Source organism: Vombatus ursinus, unplaced genomic scaffold (genome assembly GCF_900497805.2).
Source record: "Vombatus ursinus unplaced genomic scaffold, bare-nosed wombat genome assembly UNPS02014803.1, whole genome shotgun sequence".
Lineage (NCBI taxonomy): Eukaryota > Metazoa > Chordata > Mammalia > Diprotodontia > Vombatidae > Vombatus > Vombatus ursinus.
In genome coordinates this window covers 2,143,732-2,167,907 of record NW_020954581.1, presented here as the reverse complement: position 1 = coordinate 2,167,907, position 24,176 = coordinate 2,143,732, and the positions used below count along the sequence as shown (strand labels likewise).

Sequence of the window (24,176 nt, the reverse complement as noted above, 5' to 3'; positions counted from 1 at the left end):
ACTCTCCAGGTAATTCTCCATTTTCCATCAGCAGCTCTGCTTGGTTTTAACTCCACAGAACATCATGCCTTGAACTGGGGAACCCCTGGTCATGCCCAGCATTGGCTTTTCAGCTTTCTTTCTTTCAGCTTTCTTCCCCCATTAGATTGCAAGCTCCTTGAGGGCAAGGGACTGTCTTTTTCTTATTTATTCCTCAAGGAGTTTGATACCTGGCTTACAATTTTCTGTCTTCCCCAACTCCTGCCCTCATACTAGGGGACTTCAACAAACATATTGTTTTTTCCTCAAACATCCTAACCATTCATTTCTTCAACCTGCTTACCTCCCACGAACAGCAACTCCACCCAACCTCAGCCACACACAAAGATGGTTGTATCTTTGATCTTGCCATCACTCACAAATGTGCCACCTCTATGATCAAGAATTCTGAAATCTTCCTTTCCAATCATAATTAAGAGCTGTCTTCCCTTATAAAATAGTAATCTTCATCTGTCCCATGACCTCCAATCCCTTGACCCCTCAATTCTCTCCCAAGCCATCTTCCCCACACTACCCAATCTCTTCTCCTCTTCCCATCTTGACTCCTTGGTGATCCAATTTAACCCTACAATGTCCTCCTCTCTTGAATTCTTAGCCCCTTTATCATATCACCAATTATGCCCAGTCATGCCTCAGCCTTGGTTACTCCCACTATCCACCACCTTTGCTCCTACACACATGCTGCTGAACGAAGGTGGAAAGTCCCATTGGATCTTTATAATGGTACATTTACTTTTGTTGTCCTTTCCATTTACATTGTTGTAGTTATTGCATGTATTATTTTCTTGGCTCTGCTCACTTCACTCTGGATCAGTTCATATAGATCTTTCTACTTTTCTCTGTATTCATCACACACATCATTTCTTACAGCAACGTAGAGTATTCCATTGCATTCATGCACCACAATTTGCTTAGTCATCCCTCAGTTGATGAGAATCTACTTTGTTTTCAGTTCTTAGCTATCACAAAGAGCTCTATTAAAAATTTTGGAGTATATGGGGACATTTTCTTATTGATGACTCCCTTACAGTTTAAGCCCAGTAATAGAGGCTCTGGGTTAAAGGGTATGGACATTTTAATCACTTTATTCACATAATTCAAAGTTGCTTTCCAAAATGGTTGTCTCATTTCATAGTTCCACCAACAATGTATTAGTATGCCTACCTTCCCACAGCCCATTCAACATTGACTATTGCCATTTTGGGTCATTTTTGCCATTTTGTAGGGTGGGTGGTAAAACCTCAGGGTTGTTTTGATCTGAATTTCTCTTATTATTAGTGATCTAGAACATTTTTTTTCATGTGACTGTGAATACTTTGAAATTCTTTTGAGAACTGTTTATTCATATCTTTTGATGGGGATGGCTATTAGTTATATATGTACATGTATATACACACATATTTATTTATTATTTATATATCTTGGAAACCCTTATCAGAGAAATACAATACAAAGATCCCCCGCCCCCCACATTGGCCAACTTCCCTTCTTATCCTAGATGCATTAATGTTGTTTTTGAAGAAGCTTTTCAGTGTCAAGTAATCAATGTTATTTGTTTTATCTTTTGTAATTGCCTCTCTCTCTTATTTGGTTCAGAACACATTTCTCACCCATAGCTGTGAGAGGGACATGATCTGTTTCTCTTCTATTATTTTTCTAGTATGATCTTCATTATTAAAGTCAGGTGTTGATTTTCAACGTATTGTGGAGTGTGGCTTATGGAGTGCTGTGATGTTGGTTTAAGCCAAATTTCTGCCAGGCTGCTTTCCAGATTTCCTAGGAATTTTTATCAAACAGGAAGTTTTCTTTCTAGGTAACTTATGTTTTCTACTTTATCATGCACCAAGTTGTTGATCAGGTAATCAGGTCAGGGAGACTAACTCCAGCCTCAGACACTTGGCACTTAATAGCTGTGTGACCCTGGGCAAGTCACTTAACCCTGATTGCCTCACCAGAAACAAAAAAAGAAATCCTCACTGGACCCTACCATCCCTTCAAGTTATGGGCCTATATATCTCCTCCTTTTCTCGGTCAACTCCTAAAAAAAATACTGATACTGTTTCCACTTCCTTTCCTCTCCACTTACTTCTCAACCCTTTGCAATCTGGCTTCCTTTCTCACCACTAAACTGAAACTTCTCTCTCCCAAGTTACAAAAATTTCTTAACTTACAATCTAATGGCCTTTTATCAATCTTCTCATCCTTGTCTCCCTCTACATTTGACAATGAGGACCACCCTTTCTTCCTAGATACTCTTTTTCCTGTGCATTTATGACACTACTTTCTCCTGGTTCTCCATCTTTTCTAACTCTCTTACTGGCTCATCATCCATATCATTCCCTTCAAATGTGGATAGATTCCAAGGCTCTGTCTACATGCTTTCTAATTTGGTGACTTCATCAACTCCCATGGATTTAATTATTATTTTTATGTTGTTGTTGTTGTTGTTTTAGGCAATTGGGGTTAAGTGACTTGTCCAGGGTCACACAGCTAGTAAGGGTCAAGTGTTTGGTCTGAAGCCGGATTTGAACTCAGGTCCTCCTGACTTCAGGGCCAGTGCTCTATCTATCCACTGTGCCACCTAGCTACCCCTAATTATTATTTTTATGCAAGTCAATCAACCAGCATTTTTAAAAAATAGATTACTATCTTTTGTTTTTATATCCCTAGATTTTTCTCTCTTCTTCCCACTTCTTTTTTTGGTGAGGCAATTGGGGTTAAATGACTTGCCCAGGGTCACACAGCTAGTAAGTGTCATGTGTGTGAGGCCGGATTTGAACTCAGGTCCTCCTGACTCCAAGGCCGGAGTTTATCCACTGTGCCACCTAGCTGCCCCTCTTCTTCCCACTTTCAAAGAGAAATCTTTTATAAAAAAGAATTTTTTAAAGAAAAAGAGGAAACAAACATATATGCAGTATTCTTCCTCCCCACCCCACCTACCCCATGGACTCCCTCTCTCTGCAAAGGATCAGGAGGAGATATCTTCTCATATCTCTTCTTTGGGACCAAGCTTGTAATTCTACAACATTCAACTTCGATTGTTTTGTGTCAACAAACATTTTTAAGCACCTACTCTTTCCCAGTCATTGTACTATGTACCGGGGATACAAAGACAAATTGACGTGATCCTTGCTCTCAAGGAGTTAACATTTAATCACATCCCAAACTATACCTTTATCTCCAATTTCTCTCTCCTGAATTCCAGTCCCACATCACCAACTGTGTATTGGACATTTCAAACTCTAAGTAATACAGATATCATCAGCCTAACATGTCCAACAAAGAAGTCATTATATTCCTTCCTTCACCAATCCACCCCTCTTCCCAGTGTCCTTTGCTTCTCTTAAGGATATGGCCATTTTCCCACGTACTCAAGTTTACGGTGTCATTGTTATCTTTGACCTCTCATTCTCCCTCACCCAACATGTGTCACTATATCCAGTAAGCTGCTGAACTTTTTCTGCTTCCACATCTCTTGCAATCATCTTCTTCTCGCTAATCAAACAAGCACCACCCTTGTTCATACACTCTTTCTCTCTTGCAGGAAAATACAATAAGCGGAATTTCTACCAGAAATTGGTCTCCCTGCCTTACCTCTCCCCTTCCAATATATCCTTCACACAGCTGTCAAAGAGATCTTTCTTAGATTCAGGTTTGACTGTCACTGCCCTCCTCAATCAAACCCAGTGGTTCCTTATTATTGCCTTTAGGAGAAAAACAAAGTTCTCTGTTTTGCTTGTAGAACCTTTCACAAGCTGACCAAAACTTACTTTCTGGATTTACCAGACATCACTTCCCGACCCACAGTCTTGGACTCAAACTGGCCTTTCTCGTCCTCACACATGACACGAATGCCTTTGCAAGTGGCTGTCCTCTATGCTTTGCACTCCTTAGTCTCCCCTAAAGAATGCTATTATTGGAGAAGGGTATTGTTGGGGGTGGGGAAGAGGCTGGAGGACTAGGGAACAATGAAGAGACCAAATTGCTCCTTTTGGTACAGCATACCAGGTTCCACTAATTGCATTAGAATCCCTCACTTGCTTCAAGGCTCAGCTCAAGCATCACCTTTTACGTGAAACCTTCTCTGAAAACACCAACTGAAAAGATTCTGTCCTTCCTCAAACTTTCCTGTCCTATGTCATCTGGAACATTCCTTTTCCCATTTTATTATTATCTTGCACACAATAGGTATTTAATAAATGTTTGAGTAGTTTCTGGTGCTTATCATGGTTAGAGAGATTGAGTTGAGCATTAGAAGGTAAAGATTGAAGGCAGAGATTCTAATACACTGTTCTAGAATGCCAACGTCAAATGTAATAGGGATCTGAATGAGAGGTACATGGCTAAGGGCAAATTACAGGATATGACTCTGTGTCAGAGAACAGACAATTCCATGCTTTTCCATTTCAGTGCCATAACCTTCAGTTGGTTGTTATGAAAACTGCTTAGCCCGCTTTAATGGAATAGTCTGATAAAGTACAAAAGGATCTTGACATTTCACAAATGGAAAACTCAGTTTGAAAGTCTGTTAACTATATTAGATTGTGTTAATTTCCTTTAAGAAAACTGGAAAGTCTTAGTTGACTTGCATTTTTAATTTTCTTCTAAATTCTGGAGAAATTAAAAAAATTTCACTTGTTCATTACCTTAACATTGATCTTTTATGATGTAATACTTACAAAAGGCTGGTGGATCTTTGAACACAACAGAAAGTTATGGTCACTAAGACTCTGGTCAAAAGATCTCTTAGACACAGTAATATTGACAAAATGAGAGAAAAGAATGGTATTGATGGAGGGTGTTGGTGGTTGGGCACAGTCTGGGGACTAAAGGAAAATGAAGCAAGCAAACTGCTCCTTTGGACAGAGCAGATGGGTTTCACTGGTGAGGGGTTGGAGGTTTTATGCGTTTTTCTTTAAATCAAGGACTATAGCTCTACAGAAGTCAGACACATATTAAAATAACTTGCAGGTGGCTGTTATTCCATTGGTCTGGATATTTTTCCTTTTGAGCTGCCTGCTTTCCTGTGGGTTTGTTCAACCCCCATGATTCAAGACAAGTTTTCCATCTTTTATGAAAACTCTCTCTAAACACCAATGGCCATTCTGTAGTTAGCATCTCAAAGATGATGACTCCTTTACTGTCTGTTGTCATTCATTCTTCCTACATTACTGGCTCATCCTATTTTAGGCCATACAAGATATTTCTGTCCTATTTAGACGGATCAACAATGTTGACATGCTACAGCCTTTGTGTTCTCCTTGTGTCTTTAAAGTGCCCTTGGGTTACTTGTAATTCTTCTAAAATTGCAGTGTTCTCATTCATAACTAGATAGGATCACTAGAAAAATATTGGTGTTGAACAGATTAGTGAGGCAGTAAGCAGTTTGACCAAGATAACTGAAAAAAAACTTCATAGAATCTCTAAAATCTCATGTGTTGGATCTTCTCCTAATCAATTCTATGTCTAGCTCATTGCCTATCTGCATCACTTATCCAAGATAGTGACGTATTTCACTGACTGTCCAAATGCCCATCAACTACAAAAAGCTGGTGGATAGGGTGCTGGGCCTGGAGTCAGGAAGCCCTGCGTTCAAATTCAGCCTCAGACACTTGAGTTATGTGACCCTAGTCACTCAACCTGTTTGCCTGTTTCCTGAACTGCAAAATGGAGATAACAATACGTCCCCTTACAGGGATGTTGTGAGGATCAAATGAGATATTTATAAAAAGGGCATAGTAGGTACTCTGTGTTTTATTCCCTGCCCCCTTCCCTGTCACCGTCTTGGCAACAGGCATTTTTCATCCATTTTGTTTCTCCACTGTGGATGGTGAGACCAATCTTTCTGTACTTCTGCGGATTTCACTGAGACGATCTGGTAGTGCTCCAGTGCTGGCTATGATTAGCACAGTTGATCCTACAAAGTAGCTTTTGTTAAATCTTGCCAACAATAATAAGTCTTTTTTCAAATACACCTACTTTTCAACAAACGTGTTGAAATATTTTTTTAAATGTACTCTGGCTTCATATTATGGACAACAAAGCGGAGGGGAGGATAGAAAATAACAGAGTAAAAGAAAGGGAGCAAGGGTTTTGTTTAAGATCCACGGATGAAGGGTCTTAGAGAGGCAAGAGGTTCATCAGGCTGATCATTCATTCATTGTAGCTCACCTGGGCTGCGACATGATTAACCATTATCACAGTTGTTCAATCTCATGGAGACAAGAAAGCTCAGGGTATGTCGGAAAACAGAACAGTTGTTTCATTGGAAGGTCGAAACCATGAAAGAGAGTATCACAAGGAAAACTATGTAAAGTGACAGCAGATTGCAGAGGACCATGAGGGCCAAGCACAGGAGCTGACACTTGACTTGGCAGGCCAAGCATCTGTCACTGCGGATTTTTGGGCAGAGGCAGCTATACCTCTATCTATCTATAGTATGGATTGGAGGGATGATGATCAAAATATTACATATTAGCAGTGGGGAGAGACAACAGACAGGAGAGAATCTGCAAAAGCTGAATAGCCTCAGAGGTCATCTAGTACAAGCCCGTCATTTTATGGATAAGGAAACTGAGGCCTAAGGAGGTTCGGTGGACAGAGTTACAAAGTAGCCGGCATCAGAGGTAGAGAATTTGAACCCAGATCTCCTGATTGCAGAACCAGTACTGTTAATTGACTTAATTTTAGGGGGGTCGAACGCTAAAAATTGGGGGAAATCAGAAAAGGTCTCTGTGTAGAAGATGGTGGTACTTGAAAGACATGAAGAAGGCTAAGGATTCCCAGAGGGCAATGAAAACCTGTGGAAAACCTATGCAACAGTATTGAAGCAAGAGACAGAAGGCTTACTTTGGGGAATACCAGAGACCAATCTGGACCACCAAATGTGTGAACAATGTGAAATAAGGCTATAAAAACATATCGAGAACAAGTCATGAAGGGCTTTAAATGACAAAACAGATTTCATTTTATCCTGTAGATACAGGGACGACACACTGAAGCTTGGTGAGCAAAGGACTGACATGGTTTACTTATATATATGGCAGGTTACCCAGAAACAATGGTAGACAGGCCAGTCTGATGTATAGACCTTGAAAGGCATGTACTGGGTCTCTATGGGACCTTGCACAGTTTACCACCTGATTGCAATGGGATGGTTCCTTTGGGGAAGAATGAGAACCTGTGTTCTCCTCCCTCCTCCGATTTCACTCCTTCTCCCTCTTTCTACTCTATACCAATCACGGGAAAGGCTGGATTTAACAGGATGTTATATTCAATGTGCCAGTGTGCTAACTGGATTGTACAAGGAAGCTTTAACAAAATGCTGTCACATAAAAGCATACCAAAATGCTTCAATGGTAAATCCTAAAAGCTACGTGGCCACTTCACATCTCCAGCTGGAACAGATACTCTAGCTAATGGTAGATAATTGCTGCTGTGCCAGTTAAACAAATATCACCATAATCAATACTCTAACTAGTAGAAATATAATTCTGAAATGGTCTTATTTTAAAGGTATTTTTGATTCCATGCCCCCAAATGATATATATGTGTGTATATAAAAATTTCTATGTATGTATATACAACATATATATAATACACATACATACATACATATAATGTATAAAAATTGTCCTTTTAAATAACTGACCCATGGTTTAAAACCCAAGTAAATAATTTCTATGGTACTCAGTAATAAACACTGTAAAAACTCAGTTTCATAAGAATAACTTTTTCACATTTATTGCCCAGATATATTTAAAAAGTCCACTCCTTTAATGTAATATGGCAATAGCCCTAATACATCCGTAAATATAATATTACTAAAAAAGGTTTAAATTGGCATGTAAAATACTATGATTATGGATGCATGAAATTATTTTAAAGCATCTTAACATAATCATGTATAACTATGTACAAAATATACATAAATCTCAATTTAAAACATATGAAAGAGGCAATTTCAAATCACACAAGACGTAATAAATATAGAGCTTGCTTTGTTAAAAATCTACATTGTACATTCAAGTAAAGGCAAAACTTCCAATGCCAGTTACACTTGAGACAAAATTAAACATTTACAATAACTGGTATCCTAAAAGTGCTACTTTTTATATCTATAAAAACAAACGTTCTTTCTAGTGCTTCAATTTCCATTTGAAATGTCCCTACATTCCTTTATTCACAGAACCAGAAGCTTCTGTTACTAAAAATCCAAAGCTTTTGTATCTTTTTCAATAGACAACATTTCACTTCTTTGGGGAATAGAGGATAAAGAAGTCAGAACACACAACTCAGAAGACTTTCCTTAAAATCATGGAATATAATCAAGTTTATCCCACTTTGCATCTTAGACAAGAGAATTTAGGAACACATTAACTTAACTAAGCCCATTCCACACAGTATGCCTATGGTAAGCCATCTCCATGCTCTATGGACCAATCTGTACAGGCCAAAGATCGCGAACCAGAACAGCCTCCTTCCTGCGAGTCTGATCTCGATGCCACGCTCCATTTCTGAGCTGGACATTCCCTTCCAACCTGATTTGGTTTAGTGTCTTCTACAGCTACGTTCAGTACACTGCTTGAACTGTTGGGAAAAAAAAAAGTCAGTATTACTATGTTTTATTTATATTTGTACTTCAATCCCAAGATGTTTTAAAAATCCCATATTATCTCACAGGCAGAGTTTCAAAATTATAGGCTAATTGGAGAGGCAGAGGAAGGAGTACTTCCAATTATTTCATTGCAGTACCTGAATACTTCCTGTACTCCCTGATTTCCTGGCCCTGAAAAAACACCACAATAAATAGGAGTCAATTCTAGGGGCGAGTTGTCCATCTGAAGACCAGGGCTCTTCAAAGAGACTAGGGGCCCCTGTAGGGTCTACTACCAGTGTTCCATTCCTTTCATGTCTTCCCCACACATAACCACGTCATTTCTCCAGATCATCACTTAAGGCGGAGAGCACAATTTCAATAATATAGTCTAAGATGTGTTCATTTAAAGTGGTATCTACTATTGCCACTAAGAAATACATGAAAGCTATTTATTTCTTTTTTCAAACTAAAGGTACTGACCCACTCTGATACTTTATCAACTAAACACCCGACAACATCCTTTTTCAATAGAAATTGTTTTTATTATAAAGCTAACTGCAACAGTCCAGAGCAGGCTTGATGAAGCTGCGGCCTTGAGGCCACATGTGGCCTTCTAGGTCCTCGGATGCAGTCTTTTGACTGAGTCCAAGTTTTCCAGAACAAATCCTTTTATTAAAGGGATTTGTTCTGTGAAGTTTGGATTCAGTCAGAGGGCTGCACTTGAGGACCTAGAGGGCCACATGTAGCCTTGAGGCTGTAGGTTCCCCACCCCTGGTCTAGAACATTTCTCTTAAGACTTAATTATGGCCTCCTACATGCTATCTGCACATGATGTAGGAGAAAGAATATTGTATTTGGTACTAGAAGATGTGGGTTCAAATTCAGACTCTGCTGCCACCAGGGTCTCTCCAGCATTCAACATCATCATGGTAAAATGAGCTTTGTGCATTGGATGTTCCTCAAGGTCCCTCTCCCTGTTCAATATTCTATGACATACTCCTCAAAGAGACTGTGGAAAGGCCTCAAATAAAAATCGTTGTCTTGAGTAATAAAAATCTGAATTGAAAAAAAAAAACCCATCTCTATTAATAACTCGAACTTCTTAATCTGCCAATATTATAACAAATACACAATTAGACCTCCCTGAGATATTGTCCTTGAACTCCATGCCACGAAGATACATAATAAATTAAATTACCTTAAGAATTTTTTAGGTCATTCAGTAATGGAATGCCCCCCACCCGAGCATTAAGACACCTCTTACTGAATTCTGCCTCTTAGCAAAGTTATATTAAGGTTGTAATATAGTTTCATTTTATAAACACATCTTTGACAATTAATCTTATTCTAAAACCACTTTTTACAGTTTTGTTCTAATTTCAAAGGCCCCTAAGTATGAAATAAGGTAATAATATCCACTTCAAACATTTTCATTATATTGGCCTTCAGACTAGCAGAAGAGGAAATGTTATTATCCCATTTTATGTGATATAAATTTACATTACTAATCAAACTCAAAGATAACTTTTGAAAGAGGATAATTAAGCCAACCATGTTGTTTTGTTGTAATAAAGTTCAAATTTTCCACTCAAAAGAAAATCCCTAATTCTTATAGGTTTAAATAAAAGCGTACTTAACAACTAATGCAACACAATTCTTACTGGTTATTCCTAGCAGGAGGCTTTTTAAAAGAGTTCCATAAGTATATTCTCTGGAACCCTATTATTTTCGTTTTGACTGATAATTAGTTACTTTTTCACTTACTTTAAAATCTTGTCTTGGATTTAGTTAAGACCAAAGAAATATTAAAAGACATTGTTAAGCTTGCTACTGTTGTCTTCCTTAAATTATTTATTTCAGTTCTGATGAATGATAGACTAAAAACCTCATGCTTTTGCTAACATTATCAATGATTCTGCAAGCATTTTTTCCTTTGATACTTTTCTCTGTAACAGTATTCTTATGCTCCTTTAAATTCTCAGCCTTCTTTTGAAATCATCTCCAAATTAATACCGAGGGCTAGTCTTGTTTTCCCTCAGATTGACACTTTAGCCAACCAATCCCATCACTACTTGGGGGAAGGAGAACGCTTTCTCCGCATCTCTGTTGCTCGGTGCTTGCTTGCTCTCATTCTCTCTCCTCAATTTCCCCACTATTTTCAGCCAGAATGCTCCACAGAGTCTCCCAGGTTCAGCTATTGGCTGCTTCTACCCTAGACTCATTTCTTTTCTGGGGCTCAGGACACACTGATCAGCTCCCACCCTACTGTTAACTGCTTCTACCAGTACTTGTGTCTGCTACAATTCGCTATTTTCCTTTTTGTTTGCTCATTCTTTCCCTCTATCACACATCAGGCATTTTCTTAACAGTCCATTGTGGAAAAGTCCAACCCAAAGTGTAGCAGTATATGAATCCAAAGGAGAACAAACAGAATGAAAATCTTAAGGGGAAAAGGATGGAGAAGGTGAATTCTAACACGCATCAACAGACGCCTCCGAGGCAGTGAGGCTATTCCCCACGTCACTATCCTCGGATGGACTCCTCTTTACCACTCTCATTTAGTACACTGATACGTGTTCCTTGTTTTCCTATTTAAAACGGTACGTTTAAAGAAATTTTAAAAATAGACATACAACATTATCCCTCTAAACAAGTTTCTAATTATCAGGAATGGGTTGGTAGTTGAAGTACTTTTTAAAAAGCTAAGTAATTCCTGTCATTCATTCTAAATCTTCGCATTTTAAAAGGATATTAAGTAACTGAACTAACATTATAATGTCTGTATGTAATGCCTATATTTGGTGATACACTAAATTACTTTCTATGGACAATGGAAAGCTCTTCCATGGACAAAGCCTTTGATAGAGCAGCTTTTGTCTCAGCAATGCAAGTGTCTAGCACTTTTCAGAAGTATATGAAAATAATGTCACCTATAGACTAATACCTATTTTCTGACATATGGCGAATTGTCTGGAAAAGCTCTGAAGCAGAAGGGGAAACAGGCAGAGATTTAGTGAGTTTAGATGCGCGTACTGAAGACCCGCTAGACACAGAACAAGATTTTTGTCCAGGCTTGGAGTGCAGTGTTAGATTGTCCTGATCAGAACCTGAAAAAGAAAAAGAGTAAAAATGTTGATTTCTTGAGAGATTCTGAACTATGAGAGAGTAATCATGTGAAATGGCCTAGGGCAAGAGTGGGGAACCCGCAGACTCAAGGCCACATGTGTCCTTCTAGGTCCTTGGGTGCAACCTTTTGACTGAGTTCAAGTTTTACAGAACAAATCCTTTTATTTTTTAAAAAAAAAAACTTTAAAAACATGTTTTATTTATTTCATTAACTATTTCCCATTACATTTTTTAAAAAAAATTAACATTCACTATTTTTTCTTTTTCTTTTCTTTTATTAAATTTATTTTTAGTTTTTAACATTCACTTCTATAAGATTCTGAGTTCTAAATTTTCTCCTACTCCCTCCCCAAGATGGTGTGCAATCTGATATGTATATCTGTATATGAATGTATATGATCATATACATTCATATTAAACATATTTCCACATCAGTCATGTTGTAAATAAGAATTAGAAGCGAAGGGAAAAACCATGAGAAAACAAATCCTTTTATTAAGGGAATTTGTTCTGTGAAGTTTGGATTCAGTCAAAGGGCTGTACTTGAGGACCTAGGAGGTCACATTTGGTGGCCTCGAGGCCACAGGTTCCCCACCCCTGGCCTACTGATAGACTTGAGACCAATGAAGTGAGTTTTTGAGTATCCTTTTAGTCCTAGGATTCCAACTTCTGTTATTAAAATATAAACTTGAGAAGGGCCTTGGAATGAGGAACTCCACCAACACACTTGGCTGTGTGACTCTGGGCAATCCACTTAACTAACCTTTCAGTGACTCAATTAATTTTAACCTACAAGTAATTTGACATAAAGATCAGTCATTGAATTGTGATGATGAAGGGAACTTCCATGTAGGAAATTGCTCCCTGACCTGGTAAAATCACAGAGCTTGCCAAAAATTGCGTTAAGACTTGAGCTATTCTGAACTTATTTCAAAAGGATCTGTAATTTTGTCTATAAATTTATCTGTGTGGATACTCCTTCCCCATTGATAACCCTTCTCTGGAATTCAGTAAATAGTCAATAGGAGTTGTTTTACCCAAAAAATTCATCGCCTGATATGGCCAACCTTGCAATGAAACTCTCTGAACTCAGCCAAGATGGTGCTCCGACAGCAGTCATCATACCTGTCACTGCAACTGTAAGCTGAGAAGGATTTGCCACATCTTGTGCTCCACTAGCAGGGCCTCCTATACCCTGCTCACTTTCAGACTGAAATGAGGAATCAAAGGAGGAGCTCAGTAGGATTCCTCAGAATATTTACATACCACAACTGACTTGAAGGTTTTGAAATGTTTAGTTACCATTACTGACACACTCATGTTCAGTCTGATTATAAGAAACACAAAAATCCAAACTGATTTTGAAAAACATAATTGCTTGCATTAATAAACATGCATCCAAATGAAATATCCTCAAGTTATTTGCAAACTACTTACTTCCTGAAAAGGCACTTTGAGGTTTCCCATTTTCTGAGTTCTTACTGTCAAAAGAAGTCATATTTAAGAACTGTTGCTTTAGCCAACCAGCTCGGTCTTCTTCAAAGGCCTTCCTCTATGAAAGGATAGACACAATCACATAAAAATGTAACAAATGCCTCTACACATGTCACCATTTTATTTATTTCCTGGAACATTCTTGGAAACATCAGCTAAAGTGAGTTTCCTGGAAATCTAAGCAAAATCTATTAGCTCATTTAACAGAGCTAGACTTTAAATTTACCATAGGCAAAATTTACCCTCTAATATGTTCAATTATGAATGTTCTCTGAATTAAGCAGTTTCAAAATACAAGGCAGAAGGGGCAGTTAGGTAGCATAGTGGATAGAAGTCCTGGATAGACCTTGGAGTCAGGAGGACCTGAGTTTAAATTTGACCTTAGACATTTTACACTTACTAGCTGTGTAACCATGGGCAAGTCACTTAACCCTGATTGCCTCACCAAAAAGAAAAAAAATAAGACAGTGGGGTATAATTTATAAATAATATAAAATGTTAAGAATCTAAAGTTTCGTTTCAAGTGACAGCAGAATACATTGACAGATACTATGTTTTTGTACATTAAGTCAGTTATCAATGGGAGGTAGTATCTTGTATTGAGAAAAGTATTAGACTAGTTCAAAGACAAAGGTTTGAGTCTTCAGTCAGTCACTTACTCACTGTGTGATCTTAATCATTACAATCATACCAAGACCAAATTTAGTTTCTATATCTGTAAAATGAAGACGATAATCTGTCCTTTCTCTATCACAGGGTGTTGTAAGGATCAAGCAATAATATAAGGGGAAATGTTTTTTTTTTAAATGTAAAGCATGACTCTGATCAATACAATGATCCAAGATAACTCCAAAGGACCCATGATTAAAAATACTATCCACCTCCAGAGAGAGAACTGATGAATGCTGAGTACAAAATGAAACATATTATTTTTTACTTTATTTTTCTTTCCTTTTTGGGAGGTGGCGTGTGACATGGCTAATATGGAAATATGTTTTCTAAGATTTCATATGTATAATGGACATTGTATCACTTGCCTTCTCAAGGGGTGGGGGAGGGAGAGAATGTGGAACTCAAAAATTTTTTAAATGAATGCTAAAAATTAATTAGAAAAAATAAATGTAAAGCATTTGCCAATGTTAAATATTACATTAAACTGTCCCTTTAAGATAATTAGAACATACTGAGGACTAAAAACTGACAAACTTTCATTCCAGCTACAAAGGACAAGAGCCAAAGAAGTGGTTACAGGTCGTTTCTAAGGCTTCTAAGCAGTTATGACTGAGTTCCAGAAACACTCTTCCCATATACCCTAAAATAACCTCACAGAGCAGAAGATGGTAGAAAAACATAAAACAGATAAATCTTGTATTCCTTCCAGGAGAGAGCAGAAATACTGTCATCAAATAAGGTGGTCAAATAGAAAGTAGTTTGTCCTATGCCACTCTTTGTGGACACCACCTCTTGATACAACATATATTTCTAACAAAAGACAATTGATAGTGCTCAGCACAGAGCTTCAGTTTAAAGTCAGAGTGTCAACCACTAAAAAGAGGCCAGGCAGGATAGAACATTACTGCCACAAGGGAAGGCTGAAGCTGATGGATCTTTTGAGCAGTGGGGTTCTGAACCACAATAGGGCCAAAGCTGATGCAGGGCCTGTAACCAAGTCTAGCACCAATATGGGGAGTCCCCAGGAGTAGAGAGACACCAGGCAGCCTAAGGATGGGCAAACTGACCCAGGTCAGAAACATGGAGCAGGTTAAAACTTCTTTGCCAAATGGTATTTGGATCAGGCCCATGAGTGGCCACTGTACATCTACCCTCGGTGAGACAGGGAAACTTGTTCTAAAAAATGTCTGAAGAAAAGTTTCCAAAAGATCCAGTGCACAGTTTATTAAATATGAACTAAACAATAAAAACAAAAATCCATGCTAATCCAAGAATATTCTAATTTGGTTCTAAAGAGTCTGAGCATAGACCATCTGATTCAAACTAAGTGAACAAACAGAAAATGTAGGAAATGGTCCATATTTTTTCAAAGCATGCTAATAATCATATTAAATGTTTTGATGCTGACTCTTTCAAATATGACCATCCCAGCTCTGAATCTATGATAAGAATGAAACTTGCCAGAAACCCAGTCATTTAAATACCTCTAGTCCTAGTCGGATTGCAGCTTCTGTAAAACTCCGTCTTTCTTTCTCAAAGTTCTTTTTTTGTTCTTTAAATAAGGCCCATTCTTCTTCAAGACGTTCTTTTTCTTCCAATAAATAACAGTCTTGTAATAATGAGGAGGTGTCATCATCACATGTAGCGGTGAACTGCTGCTGCAAGTTAAAAGACAGCCTAAGTTCTAAGATGATCACCTCACAGGCTGAGGTCCTTGCAGTAACCCTCCCTTCCAAGTTAATTTGGAAAAGCCCAATGCAAGCAATTCGATGTTTTAAGTACTATTAAAGGAAAAGAACACCATCTTCAGGGATTCCAGGGCACAGTAGTTAAACTAGGTAACTGATATTTACCTGTAAAAGTTGTTGCTGAGTCTGGATCATTTCTTTGCACTGCTGAATTTCCAACTCCAGTTTTTCAGTTTCTTGTTCATGATCCTGTCTTGAGATAACTTCTTCATCCTTAAAGCCTCCTAAGTGTACCTTTGATACTGTGATTCAAAAATACATTTAACATTGGTATAAAAGCCTATAAGGGTATCTAGGGTTCTCTCTTAGACATGTTCAAATAATAAGCATCTTAGGATTCTTGCCATTCAAGATTTTCATAGATTCTTATAAAATTTAACCATTTCTAAAGGAAGAGATCTTTGCTGTTCTAAATGTCAAAATCCACCATAAATCCTAACTTCAAGATCAAATGTCTTCAATATCACAACATACAAAACAAGTGGGTTCCACTGCAGCTATAGTTAGCATGTACCTTACTATGTTAGAAATTAAATAGTTTCTTCTGTATATAATATAGTTTTCTATAAATTGTACATCTAATATGTAACTTTTATATTCATTTATCCAAGCATTTATCTTAGCTAAAGAAAGATAATTTTCACTGCTGTGAATATTACAGCAAGATTATGTAATAAAATTCATGAATTATGTTTTGTTGCCACTTCTATTTCAAAGCAAATTACTTAACTTGGGACTTACTCCTTTATTACAGGCATCAGCACATGAAAATGTTATTTGAGACTTGTTCTCTGGTATTAAATGCAAGATTTATAAACTTTAAGCCTACTTGCAAAATCTAAGCACAATTTATTTATTGTTGATAATGGCTGAAATCAAAGTAATATATTTAAACACTTAGTTTTGGGAATAGAAATATAAGCATTATTTTACTAGTCATTCTTCCCTGCTAAAGACATTTGTCAGCACTGAGTTTATAGCTGAGCAATTTATGATGACTTTTTTCCGTAGAACAATAATTCGTTCAAGTAAATAGGCTTGCCCAAAACTGAAACTCTATGTAATTTCTGTTTCAAGTAAACATACAAAATATTAAAGAATATATTCTAGAAATCTACACTAAGAAATGTCTAAGGTGTAAGGAAAAATGGAAACATTATGTGAATTTATATTGTATTTTAAGTATTGCTTGATTTTAAAATGTTTAGAATAAAAACAAAATGACCTGATTCACTCCCATTGATAGACTATACTTATATTACAGGCACCCAAATCCGCTTTTCTCAAAGAAGACTTACTGTATATCCAAAGTACGTTTCTCCAGGCAAAACAATTCTAATATACTGCCTAAAAGCAGATGAAATTTTGTATTTCTAAGTACCATGCTTTAAATATTTGTTTCAGGACATATATTTGAATGTGACCCCATAACTTGTTTTCTAGGTATCTATTCAACAAACGTTAAAAAAGTATACATAAACATAATGCCACTATAACATCTGCAATAAATATTTGTATTCAAAGATGTTTCTGTAAAATTTATCAACACATTCATCTGAATACTTCTCTGGAAAGTGTTATTGTATTTGGTGTCACAAGGTAGCTAAAAATGGATAGAAGCCACAATCACCTTGGTTATCAAGTTTTTCAACATGACTTTTCAGAATTCTCCACTGTTTTCTAATGCTATTAGTAAGCTGCTCTCTCACAGTTTCACAGGAGAGTTCCCACATATTTTCTTTACTTAGTTCTGCAGTATCTTCTTCAACATCCGACAGGACCTTCACATAAATGGGAGAAATTATAGAAATGGAAAAATAAAAAATATAGAAAAAAATAGGAAAACTTAGGATACATCAACATTGTAAGTCACTAATTCAGACTGATGAAACATTTCAGGTTTTTCTCTGTCATCTTTACATGGGATTTTGTAAATTAATTTTCTCCTGTTAATCATTAAAAAAATTGCTGAAACTTCAAAGCATATTTTCTATGCATAAAACTTTTGCCACAAAGTCATGAGCCCCATTTCTCTTCCTAACAGTCCTGCTGACAAGTATAGTGAGTTCTATCTTAACACCTCAACAGAGTATCGAGGTGACCCTGGCAATTCAAAAGCTGCAGTGCTGGAGGAATGCGAGTCCTATAGCAGGTCCTACAACAAACTGAAAAGGCCATAAGGATCCCTTCCGAACCCAAGTCTATGATCTTAAGGGATAGCCCAGTTATCTCTAGCTAAACTGGAGTCATTCATCACCAGGGTGACTACTGGAGGATGAATCTGTATATCCTGTGTCCTAAAAGACAGGTAAGGCCTGGTCTCAGGCAGAAGACGTGGTTTCAAGTCTTGACATATACCAACTGCGTGACTTATCAACAGGCAATCACAACCTCATAAAACTTATGTGAAAAACTAGGTTTATTACAAGAGAAATGAACGTGCATGTGAAACCCAAAGACCTCATAAATCATATAGAAATTTTCATTTTTTTAACAGCAGGACAAAAGAAGAAGGAGGTAACAGAAATCTCCACCCAAAGGTGCATGGCATGGGAGGGGGAAAGGGACATAAAGGTTGGAAAAGGATAAAACCCTTCCTGAACAGGAGGAGCAAGGCAATGGCAAAAGCTACATTTTCTTCCCTTGGGAACTGCTAGGGCCCAGACTGGATGGTCTACTTATCTACAGGGTCCTAGCTGCAGTTTTGCAGCCTAGCACAGAATGACTGGCGCCTGTCTTGACTCCCAAGGACAGACAGGGACTCCAGCTTGGTGTGCAAAGAACAAATTACGTCAGCTCAGGGGGTTGGCAGGGTTTCGTCCTTGACACATTTAAGGCCTTCTGCATGCTCTGGGTCCAGTGTTTCTGGAAAATATGGCAACCCAACAAAACAAGTTCAGGGGACCCTTTAACAGTCCTTAACAGACTCCAGAAGAGTTCCAGAAGCTCTCAGTGCTCTAGGGAGCTCTCTCAGACTTCAAGTAGAAGAGAGGCTGCTGACCTGAATTAGTGGGTGGAGTCACAGTCAAATTCAAAGAGAGCAATATTCCAAGGTCTGAGGGCATCTCAATCTGCAGGGATGGAGGGCCGGAGGTCCCAATACTAACTGAACTACAGACCTCAAAGTGCTGTGGAATGGTATACTACCAGGGGATTTGCTTTTTGGCCCTCCTTCTAATTAGTTAGCTAGATAACAATCAGGGGCAAGGCACTTCATGTCCCTCAGACCCAGCTACCCTCTCTACAAAATGACTAAGTGGCTATGAGATCCCTTCTAGCTCTGAAGTTCTATATACTATATATACCTCACAGCAAAGAAAGTAATGAATAATGAATTTCTTAACTCTTTCTATTTCTCTGGTAGAAATCAGATTTAATCAAACCAGTGTTCATCCAAATACAGTTCTCCTTAACTGCAGGAGGGAAAAAAAATCCATGAAGTTGTTTATGAAACAAAATATACACATTAGCCCTACTTTCCAACTGACTTCCACTTTATAACTAGAGATGCATTTCTTTGGAAAATTCCTCAGCCAACACACCAAATCACATTTAATGATATTCTCTGCAATGTTAATAGTACTGAATCAAAGACAAACTAAACCCAAGCAGCTCAAAAAACACCAAAAACCAATACTATACATAAAGCCTGCCTGAATAAATAGGAGGAATATAAAATATTTCTAAGTGACCAACCAGGAATTTAATTTTATCCTCCTAAAAATGAGAAATGCAAAATCAATTTGCATTTTACTCAATGACATCAAATTTGTTTTCTGTTATATTATATTAAAATTTCATCTATCAAGTTTAAGGGAACTTTGTCCTCATCCCCCTCCACTGGTTTACCCATTCACAGTTAAACTTAAACTAAAAAAATTCATCCATATTAAATGGTGCTATATATCATGCTACTTTTTAAACTCAGAATCTCTAGGTTCTCCCTAGAAAAATTTTAAATGAGATGCTTTTCTTTGACATTTGCCAAATTTCACCTCAATACAAATTGATCAGCCATGTTCCAGAGCAAAAAGAGAAAGTGTTTTATTTGTGTCTTTGTATCTTTAGGGCCTACCCTAGCACAGTGGCTAAAACACTGTGAGAATTTATTTAATGTTGGCTGAATTGAAACAAATCATTGGTTTCAGGCTGCACTTTCTACAGATTACTTAATTATGCATATAAACTGAGGGAAAAAGCCCTATATGGTTGTCCATCATGCAATTAGGATTAATACTTAAGCACGTTTAAAAGGATAAATTACAAAACCTTCAAGTTAGGTTTCAAGGAGGAAAGGAAGACAGGAAAAGAGTTCTACAAGAAAACTTGTGTATTATTGCTTTTCCAAAGTTAAATACTTAGACCCTAGAAAATATACAGTATGCTACCCACTTGCTAATTGATGATTTGTAGCTACTTTGCCTAGCTATCAATGGAAGACAGCTCCCTGGCCTAACATCTCCTAGACCTGCCTAAAAAGAGACAATGGCAACACTGCCAGTTAGGCAAAGCAGGAACTTTTGAGGGCACTTTACTGATACAGACCAAAGTGATTCTAAGGCATAAGGTTACTAGTGTTAGTAAAATTCCTGCTTGCTTTACAGCAATAGAAGTCTAAAAAGCAGCAAGATACAATCCCCAAATATACTTATAAAGTAAAAAAACTAAATAGCTAAAGAAAAATGAAAGTGAGTATGGTTCGATTTAGATCAGATATGTAAAACTACTTGGATACAGATTAGAATCAAAACATTAACTGTACTTTAAAAGTCAGTAGGAATCCCAGAAATGATCCAGGAGAGTTGTCTACATTGGTGTATTGGCCTTTAAAGAACAGACTTAGAAGATTCAGGACACTGCAACCCCTAAAACCATCAAGTTCTAGATTCAGACTCAGAGTAAGGGTCAATCCAAATAGACAAAGACTTGGATTCTGCAAATATGAATATTTATAGGAAGACCTGGGTTAAGAATAGTACCTATAATCTAAGACATCCTCCAAAGACCTCACGATCGAAAATGCTATCCACAAAGAAGAAAGAACTATGGAATTTGAATGCAGATCGAAGCATACTATTTGCTAATTTTCTTCTTCTGTTGTGTTTTGTTTCCTCTTTCTGGTGGTTCCTCCTATTGGTTCTAATTCTTACTTACAGCATCACTAATGTGAAAATATGTTTAATAGGAATGTGTATGTATAGCCTATATCAGATTGTGGGCTGTCCTGGGGAGGGAAGAGGGGAAGGAGGGGAGAAAAATTTGAAATTCAAAGCTTATGGAAGTGATTGTTGACAATTCAAAATAAATTAATTTTAAAAAAAGAATTTATAAAAATAAAAAAAAAGAATAGTACCTATACCCCAGTGGAAATACAATGGTAGAGCTACTAGCACTTCTGAATAAACTTTACTGAAAAGAGAGTCACAGTATGTGTCCTCTGGTAGCCAGATATACCTGGAGCTACATTATTTGGAAACAAAAATAACCTTATGCAATCTTATGTATTAATGTCAAGGACTTGTGATTTCATTACTGTGAAAACTCCCTCCTCCTCTGATATAGATTGCAGCCCCCTAATTTACAGCCTCGAAGAGTTGCCTGAGACTCAGAAGCTAAATGTCTTGTCTATGGTCATTTAGAGAATAAATAACAGGCAGAATCTGAACGTTGGTACTGACTCCAAGTCCAGCACTCTATCAACTATACTCCACTGCCTCTCTTTTTTCTGAGCTTTTATTTTATAAACTGTTACTAATAGTCATAAATTAATGATTATATATGGCCCATTAAAGTTTACAAAGTACTTTTCACACTTCTCTGTGATATATTTGGATACAACTGTTACCCTCATTTCTCAGATACGGAAACGGAGGTTCTGAGAGGTTGTGACTTGGCTACGTAAATACTTGAGGCAAGATTCGAATCTAGGTATGACTGTCAGTCCAGTGTTTTCTCCAGCAAACCACTGCTGCCTCTCTACAGATACACAGAATAACCCTACTGGCCAGTAAGTGATTAGTCTCTATCCTTTTTGGACACAACTACTCAAGTTTTAAATTAAGCAATTCTTTTCACCAAACCATCTACCTCTAACAGCATGCACCTCGCTTACAGGCTAGGTACTTAATCTTACCAGAAGGCTTTTCATATCAAATTATTATAATTAAGAAAAATTAATAACTCCTCTAAATACCTTCAGAGAGAAACTGACAAACAAATTCTACATTCTATTAGACAGCATGAGGGCCATGTACAATTATGTACATTAAGGGCCATAGAGAGATCTGGTACCAAGATCTCAGCAAAGTCACTATATCAAAATAATGCCATGTACAATTAGAAAAAGAATATGCTTTAATGGAAAAATCTATAAACTGTTAATTTGAGCTTGAGTTCCAAGTAAGCTATAAATTTGGTGTTATACCTTAGGCAAGTCCCTTAACCAAACTAGGTCTAAGGGCTAAATAATATGATCTCTACAGGTATCCTTTTATCTCTAAAATTCTAGGCTCTTATGAGCCATTTACTTGGCCTTTAAAGTAGGTGGTATCTAAGGATATTTTAAATGGTAGCGGTAATATAAATATGCTTAGTAAAAAAAAAATCAATATTTGCCAGACATATTATTAAAATTGAAGCAAGAAAATTACAAGAAACACTTCCATATGATATAAAAACCTGATCTGAAATACAAGCAAATAGATGAGTTAAGAATTCTTGTTCCCACCAACACCTGGTTCCTCACTCCGGCACTGACCACACAAGCTTCCCTTTATAGCAATGGCTGGGGCACTCCCCCTGCCCAACCATCAACTGAAGCATACACCTAACCCGAAATTTCTACCCAGAAGACAACCAGATGTACTCCATTCCATTCCTAACTCAAGGATCTGGAGCAAGAAAAAACTTAGGGAAGGAGGCTAACAGAGAAACCACAAAGTATAGATAGAGAAGGTGGCAGAGAATAAGATGGCTAGAGAAAAGTGTAGGGAAAAGTTAAACTTCTCAGGAGAAAAAAAAACTGCAGGGAAACACAAAGAAAGAAAAATAGGCAGGCGGCCCAGGTCTCAAGACAACTAAGAAATATTACGTAACGGAAAATATACTGAAAACTCCCAAAGAACAAACAAAGCAAAGGGGCAGCTAGGTGACTCAGTGGATAGAGCACTACTGGCCCTGAAGTCAGGAGGACATGAGTTCAAATTCGGCCTCAGACCAAACACCTGACACTTACTACTGTGTGACCCTGGGCAAGTCACTTAACCCCAATTGCCTAAAAACAAAAACCAAAAAAAACAGAAACAAAAAACAAAACAAAGCAAGGTGACAAATTTGGCAGGTCACCTAGATATAATGGTGCAACCACTAGACATTTTACAATGGTTCAAAAAAGAACTAGAAAAATTAAAACAAGAAACAAGAGTAGAAGTACGTAAGAGTGAATTAGTGTGGTAAAGAGCTCTCAGCAAGGCAACACACTTTTCAATGTATGGTGGACATTCTCCAATGAAATGAGGTTCTTCAAAGGAGAATGGCAGGTGAATAACTCAAAATACAGATCTAAAGAAAAAAATTAATCAAACAAAAGGGGCGGGGGGGGGAGGTAGTCAGAATACCTGAATCTTATGTAAGTCAAAACAAGTGACTGAAAAATGGAATGAATAGAGATAATCTGAAGGTTAAAGGGCTGCCAGAAAAACATGGAGCAAAGAGCCTAAACACTACAGAACAGTAAACAATTTAGAACAGAATAACACTTGAAAGAATTCATAGGACACTGAATGAAAGAAATCCCCAGCTTTGATCACACCAAGGAACGTACTGGTTAAACTGCAAAATTTCACCCATAAAAACCACAAATATTACTATCAAGCACAAGTACTTATGCTCTCAAAAAAAGTAAATTTGGGTAGCTCAGGATTATTCTTTGTCTAAAGTGAAAAGAAAAAGCTATTGAAACATTTCAAAAAATAAAGGGGATCAGGATGTACCTAAGAATAGCATATCTTACAAAGAAAAGTCTATAATATAGTCATCAACAAAAAATAAAAAGACTTTTAACAGGGGAGAGATATTAGAATTGTTCCTTGAAAAGACTCCAAAAAATGAGACTATTTGATGCGCAAATAATTCAAATGGGAGAAACAGAACAAATATAAATAAATAAAATTAATAAGAAAAGTCTAAATAAGGAAACCAATTTTCTTGTGTTTCTAGAGCTCTACTAGACTTATTTAAAATAAATAAAATTAATAAGAAAAGACTAAATAAGGAAACCAATTTTCTCATGTTTCTAGAGCTTATACTGGACTACTGTTTAAAAAGAAACTTTTTGTTTATATTGCTCAAGGAGAAAAAAGAATACAAATTTATCATCAAGGGGCAAAAAGACCCTAAAAAGTTCCAATGATCTGAGGGGGATAAAAAAGTCAGGAGAAAAGAAAAAAGGAATGAACAGACAATTCAGGGACTACAACGTAAGTTACCTTATGAATTTT

General features: G+C 37.2%; 1 protein-coding gene across 7 annotated transcripts in view; it reads right to left on the bottom strand.

The window, feature by feature from the left end:
* Positions 1-7,962: 7,962 nt before the first annotated feature.
* SSX2IP (SSX family member 2 interacting protein) overlaps positions 7,963-24,176 on the bottom strand; it is a 65,863-nt gene continuing 49,649 nt past the window's right edge. For 6 of the 7 annotated variants that reach the window (XM_027873917.1, XM_027873922.1, XM_027873923.1 and 3 more), the window contains 6 exons: positions 17,309-17,459; positions 15,784-15,920; positions 15,415-15,588; positions 13,202-13,316; positions 11,583-11,745; positions 7,963-8,628 (listed from right to left, as the gene is read on the bottom strand). In XM_027873917.1, coding sequence (XP_027729718.1) covers positions 8,448-8,628; positions 11,583-11,745; positions 13,202-13,316; positions 15,415-15,588; positions 15,784-15,920; positions 17,309-17,459 — 921 coding nt within the window. In that variant the 3' untranslated portion in view covers positions 7,963-8,447. The remainder of the gene's footprint in view (positions 8,629-11,582; positions 11,746-13,201; positions 13,317-15,414; positions 15,589-15,783; positions 15,921-17,308; positions 17,460-24,176) is intronic. The other variant, XM_027873921.1, reaches the window with a different exon arrangement.